Source organism: Narcine bancroftii, chromosome 1 (assembly GCF_036971445.1).
Source record: "Narcine bancroftii isolate sNarBan1 chromosome 1, sNarBan1.hap1, whole genome shotgun sequence".
In the NCBI taxonomy this organism is placed as follows: Eukaryota; Metazoa; Chordata; class Chondrichthyes; order Torpediniformes; family Narcinidae; genus Narcine; species Narcine bancroftii.
The window spans coordinates 194857185-194878514 of record NC_091469.1 but is presented as its reverse complement, the minus strand read 5'-3'; the positions used below and the strand labels follow the sequence as shown (position 1 = coordinate 194878514).

The 21330-nt window shown below is 40.3% G+C and overlaps 1 protein-coding gene and 1 long non-coding RNA gene across 17 annotated transcripts in view; one reads left to right on the top strand and one right to left on the bottom strand.

Annotated features, from left to right (window-relative positions):
• The window catches only part of med27 (mediator complex subunit 27), a 521819-nt gene that overhangs the window by 285128 nt on the left and 215361 nt on the right, over nt 1-21330 (top strand). For 14 of the 15 annotated variants that reach the window (XR_011340577.1, XR_011340572.1, XR_011340563.1 and 11 more), the window contains exon 6: nt 10751-10792. The exons of the other annotated variant lie outside the window; for it this stretch is intronic. Coding sequence is in view for 1 of the 14 variants with exons in the window: in XM_069886818.1 (XP_069742919.1) it covers nt 10751-10792 (42 nt within the window). In the remaining 13 variants the exon portion in view is untranslated. The remainder of the gene's footprint in view (nt 1-10750; nt 10793-21330) is intronic. 15 annotated transcript variants of the gene reach the window in all.
• LOC138736847 (uncharacterized) lies at nt 10726-20561 on the bottom strand. Of its 2 annotated transcripts, none has more exons than XR_011340621.1 (4): nt 19731-20561; nt 12375-12575; nt 11705-11829; nt 10726-10938 (listed from the first exon to the last, which is right to left on the bottom strand). It is a non-coding gene; the product is annotated as an uncharacterized lncRNA (long non-coding RNA). The 2 variants fall into 2 exon arrangements; XR_011340623.1 differs by having other exon boundaries at nt 12459-12575.

Genomic DNA, 21330 nt, shown 5'->3' with positions numbered 1-21330 from the left:
ATATATATGATACATTAAACCCATTAAACAATGTCATCACACAATGAAAATAAACAAGAAAACTGTGTCATCTACTTTTACTGGGTCAGTTCATTTCATCTTCTTCTCATTCTGTCATTTTAGGTGGTGGAGGTCTGCGGTAGGACTTCTCTGTTGTGTTCCATGTACGGTTCCCAAATTTGTTCAAATATGTGATCTTATTTCTTAAATTATATGTTATTTTTTCCAATGGAATACATTTATTCATTTCTATGTACCATTGCTGTATTCTCAGGCTCACTTCTGATTTCCAGGTTGACATTATACATTTTTTTGCTACAGCTAAGGCTATCATAATAAATCTTTTTTGTGCTTCATCCAAATCGAGGCCAAGTTCTTCTTATATTACTTAGAAAAAAGATCTCTGGATTTTTTGGTATGTTATTTTTTGTGATTTTATTTAATATCCGATTTAGATCTTCCCAAAACGTTTCCACTTTCTCACATGCCCAAATTACATGTACTGTTGATCCCGTTTCCTTCTTACAGCGAAAACATCTATCTGATACTGTTGGGTCCCATTTATTTAACTTTTGGGGCATGGTGTATAGCCTGTGTAACCAATTATATTGTATCATGCGTAACCTCGTGTTTATTGTATTTCTCATAGTTCCGGAGCATAGGTTTTCCCATGTTTCATTCTTTATCTTTATGTTTAGATCTTGTTCCCACTTTTGTTTGGGTTTACAGCTTATTTCATCATTCTCTTTCTCTTGCAGTTTGATGTACATGTTTGTTATAAATCTTTTAATTATCATTGTGTCTGTAATCACATATTCAAAATTGCTTCCTTCTGGTAACCTCAGCCTGCTTCCCAATTTGTCCTTCAAGTAGGTTTTCAGTTGGTGGTATGCAAACATTGTCCCGTGAGTTATACCATATTTGTACTTCATTTGTTCATAAGATAATAAATTATTTTCCGAAAAACAATTTTCTACTCATTAGATCCCTTTCCTCTCCCATTCTCTAAAGGAAAGGTTATCTATTGTGAAAGGGATTAGTTGATTTTGCGTCAATATTAATTTTGGTAGTTGATCATTTGTTTTTTTCCTTTCTATGTGAATCTCATTCCAAATATTGAGCAGATGGTGCAGTACTGGTGAATTCCTATGTTGCACCAGCTTTTCATCCACTTGTGCATTTCTTGACCCAGGAAACACTGCATCATTTTGCACCATGGGGCTAATGAATAAGCTTAATCTTCAAGAAAGAAGGTAAAAAGCTCTTTTGAGAAATATCAGTCAAGATGCACACTTTGAAACCAATGTTGTTTTGGGCCTAGAGATCACTGGACTGGATGGTAATTATTTGTGTGAGCTTCCAAACATATACAGTCGGAAAACTATGTTATGTGCATAAAGGAAACATCCCATGTCAAAATGACATTGATCTGTGGACGCATTTGAAAAATCTTTGTTTACGCAAAATCAACTTTGAGATGGAGTTCCTGATTGGTTCAATTATACAAAAAGCTCTAGAGCAGGGGTGTCAAACTCAAATTCACGGAGGGCCAAAATTAAAAACTTGGACTAAGTCGAGGGCCGAACTAAATATTTATTGAAAATTTTCAACAACATCTGCATGTTTTCTCTTCTTTCAACATATGTAATGTTAAACTTTTTCTTATTCTTTCTTTCTTTGGCTTGGCTTCGCGGACGAAGATTTATGGAGGGGGTAAAAAGTCCACGTCAGCTGCAGGCTCGTTTGTGGCTGACAAGTCTGATGCGGGACAGGCAGACACGATTGCAGCGGTTGCAGGGGAAAATTGGTGGGTTGGGGTTGGGTGTTGGGTTTTTCCTCCTTTGCCTTTTGTCAGTGAGGTAGGCTCTGCGGTCTTCTTCAAAGGAGGTTGCTGCCCGCCAAACTGTGAGGCGCCAAGATGCACGGTTTGAGGCGATATCAGCCCACTGGCGGTGGTCAATGTGGCAGGCACCAAGAGATTTCTTTAGGCAGTCCTTGTACCTTTTCTTTGGTGCACCTCTGTCACGGTGGCCAGTGGAGAGCTCGCCATATAACACGATCTTGGGAAGGCGATGGTCCTCCATTCTGGAGACGTGACCCATCCAGCGCAGCTGGATCTTCAGCAGCGTGGACTCGATGCTGTCGACCTCTGCCATCTCGATGTTTAATAATAGTTTTGGATAAACTCTTTCCAGAAGCATTAACAAATGAGAAATAAAATATTCAATAAATAATATTTCTCTATAGAGGATTTGTCAAATGTTGCTCGTGTGCTGTCGAATAGTAAAATCTGAGGGCTATTGAGAATGTGGGAGAATAACATGATTCCTGAAACAATCAAATGGGTGACTGATTGTGGGCATGAACTCTAGCAGGGTTATTTGCCATGCCCTTTTTCCATTGGTACAGATATCCTTTGATTTACACACTTTTCAAGTTTTATGCCTAATGAGCTTGTATCCAGGTGCAGGACCATTTTTAATCAGGAATATATTGATCACTGTGACATGGAACTATTGGAAGATCGTTTTATCCTGAGATTAAAGTTCATAATCCTTACTCAGGCCTGTGTGCGGGAGGGCGGGGTTTGCGGGCGATCGGGTTGGACAACGACAGTGCGGGGGCATCGGCTCTTGCTGCAGGGCAGCATCTCGGCGGATCAGCGGCCCCGTCACCGTGAGTCGCGGGTCGGCCTGCGGCAGGGAGGGGGAGTGGGCAACGGTCCTGGCGAGGTCAGGCCCCCCCCTGAGTTTCTGCCAGAACCCCCTTGACCTGCTGAATTTCTCCCGGACCCCCCTTGACCTGCTGAGTTTCTGCCGGACCCCCCTTGACCTGCTGAGTTTCTCCCGGACCCCCCTTGACCTGCTGAGTTTCTGCCGGACCCCCCTTGACCTGCTGAGTTTCTCCCGGACCCCCCTTGACCTGCTGAGTTTCTCCCGGACCTCTCTTGACCTGCTGAGTTTCTGCCAGACCCCCCTTGACCTGCTGAGTTTCTCCTGGACCCCCTCCCCTTGACCTTCTGAGTTTCTCCCGGACCCCCTTTGACCTGCAGAGTTTCTCCCTTCTGGTGTTTTTACGAGAACCACAGACTTTCGCTCATACATTGATGAGGGGGATCAAGGGCCAAACATTGTCAGGTACCTCTCTGCTGGATAAAGGATATGGTTTAACCCGCTGAGTTTCTCCAGTGTGGGATTTTCACGAGGTAGAGTCAAAGGGCCGAAGGGCCTGTTTTCTGATCTGTAATGTTCTACGGACCCTGCTCTTCTTTCCGTGCCAGTGTCCCAGGACCTTTCCAGGGCAGTGTCCGCGCTCAGGACCGCGCTGGGATCCCGGTCAGCGGTGGAGGAGCAGGTGAGCGCGGCTAATCCCGATCCAGCCCACGCCACTCCCGAGATTGGCAGGGGGTTCCACCCTACCTGCCCGACCAGCCTCGCTCTCCACGTGTACTCCGGGCACCCGCCGCTGGTCCGGTGGGAAGGCGCAGGGGGGCCGGCGGCCGGCACCCCCATCGCCCGGCGAGGAGCCCCAATCTTCCCTCCAGCATCCTGACTCCATCTGCGGCTCTAAGAAACACTGTGCTACTGGGGTTCTGGGCACTGGGAAGCGGCCTTGGCTTCCCCAGACACCGGGCAGGCCGCGCTGCGGTGGGGGGGTGGGCGGGGGTACACGACAGTGTGTTTATAAAACCACCCACCACTACTTTTCAAGGACCAGGATTTTTCTCTCTCTCTCTCTCACCCTGGGACACAGCGGTTACTGTGCATGCGCTATATTGGCGCGGCGGCCAGCGGGCCACCTCTAATACATTTTTGATATGATCTTGCGGGCCAAATATAATTATATCGCGGGCCAAATTTGGCCCACGGGCCAGAGTTTGACATGTGTGCTCTAGAGCCACTAGATATGATGAAGAGTGTGGTTGATGGACCTTACGCTATCAAAACTCTGCTTGGCTGATTGGTTAATGGACCACTAGGAGGAAACGAGATTTAAAATCAGTCAGCTATAACTTAAGTGTCAATAAGATATCAATTATTAGGCTTGATAGACTGTGGAAGCAGCAGTTCAAGAATGACTTTTCAGGATGCCTCAGGGAAGACCAAGAACCTTCAAAGGAAGGCCAGCAGTTCATGGAATTGGTGACAAAAAATGCCAAGCTAGTTAATGATAATTATTGCATTGGATTACCTTTCTTCTTTGGCTTGGCTTCGCGGACGAAGATTTATGGAGGGGGTAAAAAGTCCACGTCAGCTGCAGGCTCGTTTGTGGCTGACAAGTCCGATGCGGGACAGGCAGACACGATTGCAGCGGTTGCAAGGGAAAATTGGTTGGTTGGGGTTGGGTGTTGGGTTTTTCCTCCTTTGCCTTTTGTCAGTGAGGTGGGCTCTGCGGTCTTCTTCAAAGGAGGTTGCTGCCCGCCAAACTGTGAGGCGCCAAGATGCACGGTTTGAGGCGTTATCAGCCCACTGGCGGTGGTCAATGTGGCAGGCACCAAGAGATTTCTTTAGGCAGTCCTTGTACCTTTTCTTTGGTGCACCTCTGTCACGGTGGCCAGTGGAGAGCTCGCCATATAACACGATCTTGGGAAGGCGATGGTCCTCCATTCTGGAGACGTGACCCATCCAGCGCAGCTGGATCTTCAGCAGCGTGGACTCGATTAGGGATTACCTTTAAAGGAAAGGGAAATATTTATGCCTGATAAAAGAAATGTTATCGAGCAATGTACACTAAATTTTAAGAGAAGATTCTTCCATTCATTCAGACTACATCAAATGCATGTCTGACATGGAATTTAAAGGTTATGCAGAGAAAGTACATATAATATTTTGGATGTGGTGATTGCAAAAAATGATACTTAGCAAACCAAGGGGTTTTGCATCCACAGAAGAAAAAACTTCTTCTTTTGGGGAGTTTCACTAAATTCTCAACTCTTCCAGGTTCCTGATTTGATCAGTACGTTGATAGGGCTCTTATCAAGATTCCGTAAATAACCTATTGTCATTACTGCAGATATTGAAGCCATGTTCAATCAAGTGAAAGTAGTGAATGAAGACCATGACTTGTTACGATTCCTTTGGTGGCCTGATGGGGACTATGGTCAGAACATGATATAATACAGAATGACAGGACATTTATTTGAAGTGACTTAATCACCAAGTTGTGTGAATTTTGCTCTTAGGAAGTGTGCTGAGGACAATATGGAACAATATAGCTCTCAAGCTATAGGCACCATTAGGAATTACTTCTATGTGGATGACTCTCACTTCTGCAACTACAGTAAAAGAAGCAATAGCTCTTTATCATGACTTTAAGGATATCTGTTTCAAAGGAGGTTTTCTACTTACCAAATGGACAAGTAACAGTTGCCAGGTATTGGCTGCCATTCCTGAAAGAGAGGGGGCAAAGGAAATGAAGAATTTGACTTAGACCATGACCACCTTCCTGTTGAGAGGGTGTTAGGGGCACAGTGGTGTGTTCAGTCTGATGTCTTTCAAGCCAAATAATTTTGAAGGACTTACCTCTCACAAGAAGGGGAATTCTATCAACAATCAGTTCAATATATATATCCTCTAAGAACATTGGCACCAGTTGTCCTGACTGCCAAAGATCCTGCAAGATTTTTGGAGGAAAAAGATTGGTTGGGATGATAAGATACCAGAATCCATTGGACATGTTGGATTCAGGATCTTCATAAGCAGAAAGACTTCAAGATTGACAGATGCTTCAAACCCACAAATATTGGAACTGTAACATATGCTCAATTGCATCGTTTTGCAGATGCTTCTGAAGACGGTTACAGAGTTCTTAGTTACCTATTACTGCATGACAACAAAGATCAGGTACATTGCAATGAGAAAGGCTTGAGTGGCTCCATTGAAACCAGTCACTATCCCATGAATGGAGTTGACAGGTACTACCATGGTGAGCAGATTGGACACAATGTTGAAAAAAGAGTTGCAGATTAAACTAACAGACTCCATATTTTGGACAGTTAGCATCTCTGTGCTTAAATGCACCAGCAGTAAAACCACAAGGTTTCAATCTTTTGTGGCTAACAGAATCACTAAAATTGATAAAGTCTCACATCCAATACAATGGAGTTATGTTAAGGCAGTTAACAATCCTTCCAATTGGGTTCTTGGGGTTTGAAAGTCAAGACTTTTCTGAAGAATAAAATGTGGGTGTCAGGACCTCGATTTGTTCTACAACCTCAAAAGGAGTGGCCTCAAAATCCTGATAAATTAAAAGAAATTTTACCAGAGGGCCCTGAAATCAGTAGTAAAACTGCAAATGCTGTTCAGATATTATCTAAAGAATGGATGCAGTTACCCACTTAATCTATTATTTCTCATCCTGGAATCGTTTGAAAAAGGCAACAACATGAATGCTCAGATTTAAAAGATGTTTTCTAAATCATAGCGGACAGAACAAACAAACACGTGATGTTCCATCAAAAAGATCTACCACAAAAAGAAACAGGTGATCTTGAGACACAAGAAAAGGGAGGTCTCACAGTTAAAGAATTGATTAATCCTGAAATGGAGATAATCTGCTTTTGCCAGAGAAAGATTTGCAGATGAAATATCCAGTCTGAAAAAGGTACTGAATAGTCATAAGTCTAAGCCTTCATTGCCAGTGGAGCAGTTTCAGAGGGAAGACATATATGCATGCAGCAGGTGCAATTTATACTGGATTTGTTCTGGAAAAGATGGGTAAAAGAATATCTTTCACTGTTGCAAGAGTGACAGAAATGATCAAAGATCAGACAAAATTTCATGGCTGAGGATGTTGTGATCATCGTGGGCCATTCAGTGCCTCAAAAATTCCTGGTTGATGGGGAAGATTGATGATACCATCCAGGAACAAAGATGTTAAGTTGGGATCAGGACTGAAACTGGCTTTCTGAACAGACCAATTATCAAAATCTGTCTTTGACAAGAGGCAGAAAGATTTGATAATTGACTTTCACTTTTGAAATTTAACTAATATAAACTACTATGTTTGATTTTTTTTATTTGTGATAGTTAAGTAATTATTATTTTTTAGATATAATAATTATGGGCTGTTATTGCAAGGATTAAAATGCATTTCATGGTTAGAAGCAAATTCAGTATGCAGCTTTCCAAATGCTGCTTACATATGCTTTGAGTGTCTCCTAGCAACATCTTCGAGCCAAGGTCTTATAGCTTGTTAGGGAGATAAACATGTTAGTTTAGTTCCTTTGTTCTACAAAATGGTAAGGAATTAGAATGTCCAACAATTTTTATTGACCATCTAACAAGGTTTTAGCACCATCTAACAAATTTTAACAGTTTGTAACAATGTTTAGCAACTGATAATAACGATAACAATGTTTAATAAACTGTGGAAAACTCGACTCAACTTTTGTATGGAGTTGTTTGAACGAGTCATAGACAACAACAACAACAGCATTCTATATCTTCCAAGCTATTATAAAGGAAAGCAGTGGTTATAGCAGTGAAATGCTCCTCTTGCAGGTTGGTGGTATTATGGACAGTGAGGAAGATTACCATAGCTTAAAAAGAGATATAGGAAAGCTAGAGGAGTGGGCTGAGAAATGGCTGATGAAATTTAATATGGATAAGTGTGAAGTGTTGGATTTTGGAAAGGCAAATCTAAATAGGTTATATACATTGAATGGTAGACAATTGAGGAGTGCAGAACAACAAAGGGATTTAGGAGTTATGGTAAATAGTACCCTCAAAGTTGATACTCAGGTAGATAGAGTGGTGAAGAAGGCATTTGGAATGTTTGCCTTCATAAATCGGGGTATTGAATTCAAGAGTTGGGATGTTATGATGAATTTGTACAAAGCCTTGGTGAGGCCAAGTTTGGAATACTGTGTGCAGTTTTGGTCACCAAATTATAGGAAGGATATAAATAAAATAGAGAGAGTGCAGAGAAGGTTCACGAGAATGTTGACACGATGTCAGGGTTTGAGCAGCCTGGGGCTTTTTTCTCTGGAGCGTAGAAGATTGAGGGGAGATTTGATGGAGGTGTTCAAGATTTTAAAAGGGACAGAGAGAGTCAACGTGGATAGGCTTTTTCAATTAAGAGTGGGGGATATTCAAACCAGAGGCCATGGTTTGAGATTGCAGGGGGAAAATTATAAGGGGAACATGAGGGGAAATTTCTTCACGCAAAGGGTGGTTGGGATGTGGAATAAGCTTCCAGCAGAGGTGGTTGAAGCAAGGACGTTATTTACATTTAAGGAAAGACTGAATAATTACATGGAGGGGAGAGGATTGGAGGGGTATGGTCACTGACCAGGTGCTGGTCAGTGGGAATAGGAGGATTGGGATTTGTTCCGGCATGAACTAGTAGGGCCAAACTGGCTTGTTCTGTGCTGTATATGGTTATATGGGTCATCAGGAATCCTGCAGTATCCCTGGTGACTTTATCTGCAAGAAGTCCATCCAGCTCCTGCTCCTGACAAGCCAAGTTAAGGAACTAAAGTTGGAGTTTGATTAACTCCGGATCATTCGGGAGGCAGAGATGAGAGTTACAGAGATCTCAGAAGCATGAGGAGGGTAGATGAGTGACAAACAGGAGAGTGATAGTAAACAGGCAGGCAATACAGGGCACCCCATGGCTGTGCCCCATAATAACAAGTTTACCATTTTGGATATTGTTGGGGGGGGTGGGGAATGACCTACAAGGGTCAAGCCACAGTGATCAGGTATGTGGCATAGAGTCTTGTCCTGTGGCTAAGAAGGGAAGGGAAGAGAAGAAGTGAGCTGTAGTGATAGGAGATTCAATAGATAATAGGTTCTATGGAAGAGATTAAGTATCCCAAATGGTATGTTGCCTCCCTGGTGCCAGGGTCCAAGATATCTCAGAACAAGTTCATGGCATTCTCAGCAGGGATGGTGAGCAAACTGATGTTATGGTCCACGTTGAGACCAAAGTCATGGGTAGGAAAGGTGAGAAGGTCCTGCAAGGAGAGTTCTGGGAGTTAGGCACTAGGTTGAAAGACAGGACCTCCAAGGTAGTGATCTCAGGATTGCTACCCGTGCCAGATGTTAGTAAGGTTAGAAGTAGGAGGATAATGCAACTTCACATGTGTCTAAAGACATGGTGCAGGGAGGGCTTCAGGTTTCTGGATCATTAGGTTCTCTTCCTGGAAAGGTGGGAACTGTTCTGACAGGACAGCTTGCATCTGAACTGGAAGGGGACTAATATCCTGCAGGATGGTTTGCTAGTGCTGCACCATTGGATTTAAACAAGATTTGTAGGGAGATGGGAATCAAAATGTCAGCAGAGATAGAGGAGGGAAAAGATGATGTGAAAATTGCATGCTCTGTTAGTCAACAGGTTGTATATAGTGGAAATGTTCTCAGATACGTCTGTTTCAATTCAAGAAGTATTGTAGGAAAGGCACGTGAGCTTAGACCGTGGAATGTCAAATGAAACTTGGTTGTAGGACTGACAGCTCAATGCTCCAGGCTTCCGTTGCTTCATGTCCGATAGAACAGAGGGGGAATGAAAGGGGGAGGAGTGAAATTGCTCATCAGGGAAAATACCATAGCTGTGCTCAGGCAGGGCAGATCAGAGGCCTTGTCTCCTGAGGCTAGAAAGGTGGAGCTGAGCAACAGGAAAGGTATGACTACATTCATGGAGTTGTATAATAAACTGCCCAGTATTCAACAAGAATTGGAGGAGCAAATCTGTAGAAAGAGAGCAAACAGCTGCAGGAAACAAAGTTGTGATAGTAGGAGATTTTATCTTTCCACATATTGACTGGGACTCTCATACTGTAAAAGGGCTGGATGGCTTGCAATTTGTGTTCAGGAAAGTTTTCTAAATTGATATAGAGAGGTACCAACTCAAGAGAGTGCAATGCTGCATCTCCTATTAGGGAATGAGATAGGACAGGGAACTGAAAGGCGGCACAGTTGACATAGTGGTTAGTGCAACGCCTTTACAGTGTCAGCGATTGGGGACAGGGTTGGGGGTGGTATGTTCTCCCCATGTCTGTCTGGGTTTTCACTGGGGGTATAATTTAATGGGGTGTAAATTGGGCGGCATGGACTCATGGACAGAAATGGCCTGTTACCATCTTATATGTCTAATTTTTAAAAAAAAAATATTTTAATTAAAAATGTGTTGGACAGTGATTCTCAACATTTTTCTTTCCACTCACATACCAATTTAAATATTCCCTATCCCATAGGTGCTCTGTGATTAGTAAGGGATTGCTTAAAGCGTATGTGGGTAGAAAGCAAAAGTTTGAAAACCTCTGTTTTAATCATTTCATAACTCCAAAGGAAATGGGCCAATGACAATTTTTCTCAAGCAAATATTTCAGTAACCATAGGGTTTAGAGCAGTGATTCTCAACTTTCCCCTCCCACTCACATACCACCTTAAGCCATCCCTTACTAATCTCAGAGCACCAATGGCATAGGGATTACTTAAAGTGGTATGTGAGTGGAAAGAAAAAGTTGAGAACCACTGGTGTAGGGAAACATTTTGAGTCCGGTGATCATAATGACATTAGTTTCAATTTAATCACTGAAGCGATCAGAAAGTACTTTGTTTATATTTAATGAGGGGCAGTGGACAAAGTGGCAACTCTCTGTCTGCCTTATGGTGCACAAAAGTTAAAGAATTTCATGTATGTTACATTATAAATGTAATATTACATGACAATAATGGAACCTTTACCTTAACTTTAATGATTTACACACACACATAGATATCTAATTTTGCTTTTTAATTTACAGCTGGACATTTGGTCCAAGTCCAATTACCAAGTCTTTCAGAAGGTGAGTGTCCTTTTATTTTAAACTTTGCAAATCCGTTTTATTCATATCAGTGTCCATTTCAACTGTATAGCTGCAGTCAGACAAATGCCCATTTGCTCCATTGAGATGAAGACAATGATGTGTCATTCATGTCATTTTTCTTCATCCTGTAATAAAAAAATGAATATCATTTTAATCAGGGTGGAACGGTTGACATAGCAGTTAGCACAAAGCCTTTACAGCCCCAGCGATATGACCAGACCTGGGTTCGAGTCCCGGGCTCTTTGTAAGGAGTTTGTACGTTCTCCCTGTGTCTGAATGGGATTTTTCTGGGGGTGTAGCTTAATGAGGTGTAAATTGGGTGGCACAGACTCTTGGGCCAAAATGACCTATTACTGTGCTGTATGTCTAATTTTAAATTTTAAAAGTAATCATATGCTTAACATTCATCAACAAAATGACATCAAAAAGCAGACACCATGGTTTCTCTAGCCACCTCTTACTGAGCCCAGCCTATAATAGATGCAGAATTTCCAGTGTTAAATAGCCCACATCGAAATGCTGAAGGAACCCAGCTGGTCTTTCAGCATCCATAGGAGACAGATATATTGCTGATGTTTCGGTCCTGAGCTCTTCAAGGAATATGCAGGAATTCAAGAACAGGTGTAACTGAATAATTAATTCATTAAATTATGGTTGCTGTTTAAGAATGACTTTTGAATATGTTCTTGAAGGTACATGATGTTTACATGAGATTATTAATGTTCCAAGTTGGTGGAGTAAAACCCCTGGCATCCCACACCTATGGGCATTGGTAGATGCCGGATAAGTATATTTTCAGGTTGTTTGAGACTTACTCTTACAATGCCTAACTAATACACCAGCATTAAAAATAAACAGTTTAAAAGACAAAAAATACTTTACTGTACTTACACTGAACAAACATCACTTGCATGGATATATAAACCTTAAAGTATTTTACTTTGCTTTTAGTCACATTCTTTGAAAACATTTAACCGTTGCTGAATCTGCAGATTCCTCCCCCTCCACAAAGCTGCCTGAAAGACAAAGAATAACATTCTAGATAATTAAACACTCCCACCCACCTTCCCCAAGTTTATGGATAAAGGCTCTGACCGTGATGACTCTTACTTAGCAGGGATAAGGAGACACTTTAAGAAATTCACCCCAACAGAAGTAGCAACACCAACTCTTTAATCTGGGCAACTCCATTGTTGTTTCACACAACTTTATTCAAACAGATGCAATGAGCAAAGTATGACCAGAGCACTCTGTTGGGTGAATATTTGCTCCCATCTTCACCAAAAGTTTATGTGTTATTCCAGAGAGCATTTATAATTTTAAACGTACATATTTTTTAACCTATTATTTTATTCTTATTTTAATTCCGGATACCAAGGGTTTAACTACATAGAAATGCTGCTTCTTGTTGGTTGTGCATACCAGAGTATTGAATCATTACTTTGACAAGAAATGTATCCATCACTAAGGATAAATCATTTAGTTTTAGAGCGAGTATATGCACAAACCAATATTTTGTGGTTAACTTGAATTAATGTCACTTACTGGTCATTATACTTACACTTGGCTAAATACCATTTAGACATTGTGGTTAGAAATGTGTTTTATCATGGCTCTATACTATGTAAATACAATAGGTAAATACAATGATATAAGTTGGGAAAGCAATGGGAGTTCTTCAAATGGTCTTCTCTAGGCTCCTGCACATGATTGCCATATAATGACAGAAAATGCTGGAAATGCTCAGCAGGTCAGATGGCATCTGTGGAAAGGAAAAATAATTGATATATTATCTGAGGCCATTGGAATAAATCAAAATATTCATTCAATGCCAAATTATTAACAGAAAGTGATATTAATAGATTGAAGAGATGATGAAAAGATGAAACAATTTTATTTAATTTTTAAATATCAGAATCAGAATTTATAGTCATGAATAAGTCAAGAAATTCAGTGTTTTGTGGTAGCATCATATCCAACGCCCATTAAAACCTGAAGTTATAAGACCTCATATTGTAAATGTTAATGTTCAGTGCCAGAGAACAGTAATTATGCCATTAAAATCTAATCCACTAAACAGTAAGAAACTAAATTTTCAACATTTTTGAAAGGCAATAGAATCAAATGGGTAGCTGTATCAAATAACCAAGACTGACAGATTTTTGATTTTGATTCTGAAAGTAATATTTAACAAACTGCAACATCAGATTAACCATTTGACCAAATTTGCTCAGTGTTAAGTGTTACCAAACCACAATAAACTCTGGTCAGCTCAGTGCCAGCAAACAAGTGGTTCAATATCATCAGAGCCTGGAGGAACTCAGCAGGTCGAGCAGCATCAGTTGGAGAAAAAAAAGAATGGTTAATATTTTGAGATTAAATATCATGAGAACCATAAGATATAGGAGCAGAAGTAGGCCTTTCAACCCGTGGCATCTGCTCTGTCATTCCATCAAGAACTGATCTATTCTCCCACTCCCCTGCCTTCTCCCCTTAACCTTTGATACCCTGACTATTCAGATACCTATCAATCTCTGCCTTAAATACAACCAACGACATGACCTCCTCAGCCACCCATGGTAGCAAATTCCAGAGGTTCACCGCTCTCTGGCATAAGAAATTCCTCTGCATCTCTGTTTTAAATGGGCTTTCTTCAATCCTGAAGTTGTGTCCTCTTGACCTGGTAGACTCCCTTACCATGGGAAACAATTTTGTCACATCAATTCTGTCCATGCCTTTCAACATTTGAAATGCTTCTATGACATTGCCCCACATTCTTCTGAACTCCAAGGAGTACAGTCCAAGAGCTTCATATGTTAATCCCTTCATTCCTGGAATCATTCTTGTGAATCTTTTCTGAACTCTCTCCAATGCCAGCACATCGTTTCTTAAAAAAGGAGCCAAAAACTGTACCCCAGCACCAAGTGAGGCCTCTCCAGTGCCTTTTCAAGCCTTAACATCACATCCCTGCTCTTGTATCCTATTCCTCTAGTTATGATTGCTAATATTGCATTTGCCTTCTTCACTAATGATTCAACCTGGAGGTTAACCTTTAGGGTATCTTGCAAAGGACTCCTAAGACCTTTGCACCTCTGAATTTTGAATTTTCTCCCCATCCAAACAATAGTCTGCCATTTTATTCTTTCTACCAAAATGCACAATCATACACTTTCCAGCATTGTATTTCATTTGGGGAGAGGAATATTAGAACAAAAGCAGTGTAAAAAACACAGGGTGGGAAGGGTGAGGCAGAGGTGAAATATGAGGAATGACAGGCAAAAGAAAGGCAAGAAAAACAAAGAGTCAGTCGGAGGAAGAAGAGTCATACAGGGATGGGTGATTAGAAGTCAAAGGCAGCCAGTGCTGGAATCTAGTAAGTAGAGAAGGTGAAAATTCAATCTCCTGTGCATGCCTACTTCATTGTTGTGGTGGATCTGTCCTCATCACTTTTCTTTCTGATTTCAAAATTGGCAACTTCCAACAACTACTGTGGAAATTTAACAAAATCTGTCTTGCAATTTCTCAAAGACTTTCACAATTCCAAAAGGTTGTTAAGTCAGACAAGAAACCTTACTTTAAGTCTCTGATCGAAAAAGATGAGGTATATCTTTAAAATGGAAAATCACAGGCATTAAATTGGTGATCAGTTTTTTTTTAGAAGGCCTGATGTGTGATCACTAAAAGCAAGTTACTACTTTACGTTCTCTTCTTGTATACTCCAAGTAAGAAAGCATTGCCTATAAAAAGAACAAAAATTCTGATATTTTACTTTTAAGCAATCAAAACAGAATATTATTTCCTTCCTAGATTCTACATCTAACTTGCCAATCCAATTCATAGAGACATTGCATTTTACTCAATTTAGGTCCTATTTGAATATTTTTTAATTGATTTTACAAGGAGAAAATTGTATTGGTGCTCAAAACTCCAGACCATGGCCTTCTTGGAAAAAGAATAGTGATAATTTGAGATTTCAAGATAAGTATTACAAGTGACTCAGAGGAGCAGTGGCTATATGACAGGAACCATATGTCAAGAGCTGATACACAGAATGGCTTTAGAGATGGTACATCACAGATGGAACTTCCTAATGAGCAGTATCTTTGCAATCTCAGGTTTTCTACTGTTGTAATAACAGAAATCTGCACATTGGTGACCATACTGCATACAAGGAGATGGGTTATCTTCAAGTGAAGCATCACATTCAGGAGGCCCTACTTTCTGTCCAGTGCCCTTGTCCTTTTATGCAAGTTTAAGCCTAAGTTTTGGAGGTTTGACATTTGTGCTGGACCATCACACAAATCCTGCTCCCCTCTGTTGACTCCATCTATACTTCTGGTGCCTTGAAAAAGTAGCCAAAGTATTAAAAGATGACTCCTACCCTGGCCACACTCTCCTCACTTTCTTCCCATCTTGAAGAAGATTCATGAGTGTGAGATTGCACACCAAAGGATTCAAGTACAGTTAATTTCCTTCTGTTATCAGACTCCTGAGGAACTTAGTAAAATTGTCACTTTTTTGTCTAACTGATATACCAACGGTAACAAGTTTTAAGCAAAACACACTTAGGCATGAGGCAGCAACAAGAGATATCTAGATGGACTTTTCACAAAACAAACTTCCTCACCGTGCCTCAGTATATGTGCCATAAACTTGAACAAAGTGGTGGGTGTTGAGGGGAGTTGGATAAAGTACTACATTAATAATGGAATTAGAGTGGTGTAGGAAAGGGTTCTACATGAATCAGGAGTGGATTGTATGTCTGTTTGTGTGATTAAGTGCAATCCATTATCAGAAAAGAAAAGTATTTTGAAAGAACTGCAGCTCACTGAGGTAGTGAATTTTTTTCTAACACAGTCCAGTTGAACAGAGATTCTCACTCCTGGAGGAGATAACCCAAGTCATCTTCTGCCAGGTTCTTGTGAAGGCTCTGCTGGACCTTCAGGGACACTGTATCTATATGTCACATACTCTATTGTCCACATCCATAAATTGTGGAGCTCACTCCCTCTCCCCTATATCCCCTGTCTTCTCCAGGCTCCCTATCCTCAGGCAGCCATGATTTATGTTGCTGTTTAACAATGTACACCATGACTCAGCTTTAAGGGTTAATGCCTTTCTCTGATTGCTACGGTTGCAATATTTTAATACTTTCTGGGTGTAAAACACTCTTTACACTGTTGCATATTTGTTTTTGACCAATTCTGCAACCTTTGGGAGGTTTAAAACATTGCATCCCTACAGTAAACAAAGAAAGGAATTAGCCCTTAAAGGCAATCAATGACTTGCAGTGCTGGGCAAGGTGCATTCCAGTTTCTGGGCAAAGAGAATTACGAATTTGTAGAAATCCAAGTTGTCATTCAGGTATGAGATGAAAAGGAAGATCATTCATATACTCTTCATTTAAACAACCAAATGAAGGCTATAAACCTGAGTTCCTTTCAAGAACACAAACAGAGCAGGTTGTTTTTAATAAAGGCATTAACAAATTATTACAAAATAATTCTGACCCCAGACTTCAAATTTGTTCCTGCAATTGATGCTCAATAAAAATTATTCCTAGCCTCGTAAATTTCAGTCACATTCTTAGTACATCTGGAGAAGCTTTATTCTATTATAAGAAGATGTAGCTTTCTTCTTTGTCACATGTTCCCTTCTAGTTGTCCATTCTCTCCAGCATTGCTTTTATCTCTTGTGCAGTGTCTCATTAATTACAAATTGCAGACAGGAAAGACATGCACATGAATCTGTTCAGTTTTCTCATTTCAGGTAGATATCCTTTCATGAGGCTCGGCGTATTTGTAAGGTAGGCTCAGTAAAGCATGTTCAAAGAATTTCCAGGATGAAATAACTTGTGCAAATTGGGAAAAAAACCTACAAATCAAACGTTCTTTGTGGCTAAAAGCAAGCTCGGATCAATTTCAACTTTTCCAGCTTGAAGGTCGTGACTTCAAATCATCATTTAGTGGATTTAATAGAAAATAGGTAAATTTTAGAATGTTTCAGCACTGTTTTACATCACCTGAATAGCATTTTAGCCTCACTGTGCTGAAAGCTAAAATATTATGGCTATAGAAAGTACTCAGCTATTAGGTCAGTACCTTGGAGGGTTAATATTTTAGATGCACGCCCTTTCATTAGATCTAAAACTTTAATTCTGTTTCTCTTTTCATAAATTCTGCCTGACTAGCTGAGTATTTCCATCATTTTGTGTTTTGGTTCTGTTATGATGCTGGGTTAGAATCTTTGCTTTGTGGAACACCAGTGTTCATTATGCAGGGGTGATTCTGAACTTCTGGGGCATGCCACTTTAATTCTTAATCCTAGTCTTGTTCCAGTTTATCTGTGTCACAGCAAGGCCCAACATATACTAAAAGAATTACATCTTCCTTCTATGCACTTTACATATCTCTGGATTGAATTTTGAATTTCCCAACTTCAGGTAAACTGATTTAATTATTTCCCAAATCATACTCATGTCCCTTCAGTACTCATGCTCCTAATCTGTTTTAATCAATCTCACATAATTTTTTTAATTATATTTAGACATGCAGCACAGTGACAGGCCCTTTTGGCCCATGAGCACATGCCACCCAAATACACCCAATTGTCCTATGTCCCCAGTATGTTTTAAATGGTGGGAGTACACTTGAGCACCCAGAGGAAACCTAAACCTGGGAGAATGTAGGAACTCATTAAAGACAGTGCGGGATTCAAACCCCAATTGTGCTAACCACAACACGAACCATGCTGCCCATATAATCTTTGATCTTGCACTCCTCACTCCTCCCCTGCTCTGCTTCCAAAACTGACACTGTTCATTCTTGTTTTTAAATAAATCTAAAAAGATGGCCTCAAAAATTTCTGTGGTAAGAAGTGCCATGTTCACAAATCTGAAGCAGAGATTTCTCTTCATCTCAATCCTAAATGACTTACCCCTTATAATTTGACCCCTTGTTCTAGACTTCCCCAACATTGGGAAAATTCTTCCTGCATCTAACCTGTTGAATCATGTCAGAATTTTATATGTCTCAATGAGATATCATCCTTCTAAATTCCAATTAGTATAACCCAAGTCTATCCAGTCTTTCTTCATATGTCAATCCTACCATCCCAGGAATCAATCTGATGAACCTTCACTACATTCCCTCTATTGCAAGAATAGGCATCCTTAGAAAAAGATACCAAAACTACAGAATAGTCAAGGAGTGGCCTCACCAAGGCCCTGTACAACTGCAGTAAGGCCTCCCTGCTTTTATATTCAAAACCTCTCACATTTAAGGCCAAGATGCCATTTGCTTTCTTCACTGTCTGCTGTATCTGCATTCCAACCTTCACCATGACACTCAATCTCGTTGCACCTCCCCTTTACCTAATTTGTCACCATTCAGACAATAAGCTGCCTGCCTGTTATTGCCATTAAAGCGGATAACCTCACATTTACCTACATGCATCTGCCATGTATTTTCCCCTCTTCTAATCTGTGCACGTCACCCTGCGACTCCTTCGAATCTTCTTCACAGCTCACATTGCCACTCAGCTTAGTGCCATCTCATGACTATTGCAAAACTCAATTCAATCCTGTTGCTGTAACATGAAGTGAAGACTGGAGGAAGTAGGTGCTGGAGCACCAATTAACACTTCAAAGGCTTCATTACTTGGGCAAATTTAAAGACCTGTGACTATTTCTCATTTATAGAGTGGGGGAAGCAAACATACTATCAATTATAGTTCAGAGAAAACTTTTAAAAATGTGATAATTGCAGTAAACACTTTCACCATCTTACCTACAATAAAGAACTGAGATTAGAAAAAAGAATTTCTGCCACTAATCCTGGAGTATATATTTTTTTAAAAAAATACTGTACAAACTTTTTGCAAGCCATCAATCACATGATCTAATCTACACCACTCTTGTGAATTATAAAGTGATCTGATCCGAACATTGCCCAAGAACTAGTTGTTCACATTTGTGAAGGAAAGCACAATTTGATCTCAAGTCAACTTTCTTTGAGAGGCTTTGGAATAATGTAGGAGCTTTCTGTTCTTAATTAAAATAGTTTTTGTTCACTTGAATTTTTTTTTGTTGAATGAAATGCAGTTTAATGTCCATATCTTGCTATTTAATGCAGAATTAACTATTACTAAATAACTATCAATTTATTCCTTAATTTTACGATCTCACCCATCTCTTGTAGTTGTACATATAGACAGCCACGTTGATTAAGGACACCTATTGTCTCTCTAGTTATCCTTTGAGTCCTGTAGAATGTAGAAGGATGCCAAACCCTTCATTCCATTTTGTAGATAACATTTGTTGTTCAAATTTTAGTCTAAGCAGCAAATTATGGCCGTGCTCCCATGGAACTTTACATAACTGAAGGATGAGATTCTCCTAACTTTGTCAGAGTAAACTAGAGTAGTCATGCAGAGTTGATGTGCTCCAGACATCTAGAAATGATTCTATTAATGATGTTCTATAAATGACAGTCAAAAATATGAACCATGACTAGGCCTATATAAGCTCAAGACCTTCCTTACTTTATTTATTTAACATAGTGAGAAGGAAGGATAATTGGAGATGCTCAGATGGCTGCAGATGCTGGAATCTAAAGCTAAACATGATCTGCTGGAGGAACTCAGCAAGTCGAGAAACATCAGAAGAAGAAAAAGAATGGTTAACATTTCGAGCCAAAAATCATATACAGTATATTACCCAGTATCCAAAATGCTTGGGACCAGACTTTTCGGGTTTTTTCAGTTTTTGGAACAATGGAACTAAGCAACACAGTAGGATCAGCAGAATACTTGTATCAGTGGTTAAACAACAACAACAAACACTTGTGCCAACATGACACCACAAGTGTAAAATTCACATGAAATACTGTCTAGCACTTAAAAAAAAATCTCTGCTTACAAAATAAGATAAATGCAGCACCAAACACTAGAAATTCTCCTGTGGCTTTTTCAAATGTTTCCTCCAGTGTCATCTGCCTCATTAACAATGGGTTTTGTCTTTGATTTCATAAACTGACATTTCTTGTTCTGTTATGAATGGACACTGCTCTAGTCATTCAATAAGTCCATCACACACTTTCAAGTCACTTGCAAGTCGTCCATAGGTCGTCTTTTCTGCAGTGTTGACTAAATCATCTTCACCTTGATGCAGAACAATTTCAGCTATTTCATCGTCGGTCAGTGAATGAACAACTGGAGCCTCATCGATGTTAAAAACTTCTTCAATATTCACTTCTTCCAGCATACTGACGGACTCTGAATGTATAGTTTTTGCATAACATTTTTTTTCTCACCTGACATTCAGAATCCTTCAAAATTACCATCTTGTTCACCATCATCACTGAACATAGCTGTAGGCCAGAGGTTTTGTCAGGCATGTACAGCTCTGTCTTTAGTCACTCAGTCCAAGCATATTGGCAACAGCATGTATGGCATCCTTTATGCTAAACTCCTTTTGGAAACCCACCACACCCAAGTCTCTGTTCACTGCTGACAGCATGTTGTTCAATAAAGTGCTTTTATATTCACTCTTCATTAATCTAAGGATACCTTGATCACATGGCTGAATTAATGAAGTCACATTTGAGGGAAAGTACATAACATGAACAATCTTTGATGAGATTTTCAGCTGTAGAGGAATAAAAAAAGATTAGCTGTTGTCATCGAGTCCAGCTTCCCTGCAGTCAGCATGACCCGCTGGCATGAAATGTTTGTTAAACCAATCAGATGTTGCTGGTGACCCATGCCTTTTTGTTTACATAATAATGGACTGGTAAGAAATCAATGAGGATGCAAGCTTTAGTCTTTCTTAGCAAGATTACACTGATGTGAGCCTGCTGTATTAACATATCCCAGCACAGTTATTCTGTCCTCGGCATCTTTAATTCCTGTAGGGGCTGTCTCATCAGCTGTCGTCACTGTTCTTAGCAATAAAGCCAAAATAGTGATGTTTTATCAGCATTATAGACTTGTTCTGGCACTAGATTTTTATCAGCGATGATCTTGGCAAACTCAACAATGAATTTCTCTGCTGCTTTGTGATCAGCTGATGCTTTATCACCACAAATCTTAAAAAATTTAATGCCATGTCTTTTCTTAGATTTATTCAACCAGCCTGTGGAATATTCACAGTTATAGCTGACCGCTACAAAGAAACACACACATACAGTGTGGCAGGTTTAAACTCTCTCACTTTATTAGGGCTGGAAAGGCTGCTTTTATATTGTTCAAGTTCCCACCATTTTTGCTGATAGTGGGTGGAAACATCCATACATATGAATGCCCTTCCTCCCCAACCTGTTTCTGCTGAATTAGCTGGGCAGCTTGACCAACGGTATTTTAGGGCTATTGGTCTGATGCTGCTCCAGCTTCTACCCAGCCTATTCGTTGTCCTTGGAGTACTGTCTGTGTCTGCTTCCGTGCGATGCGCCGGCCTGATCTCCGCAATTGCGGGCCGCCACACAGTTCCCTTTAATTTTCAGTTCATCGCGATAGAGCTT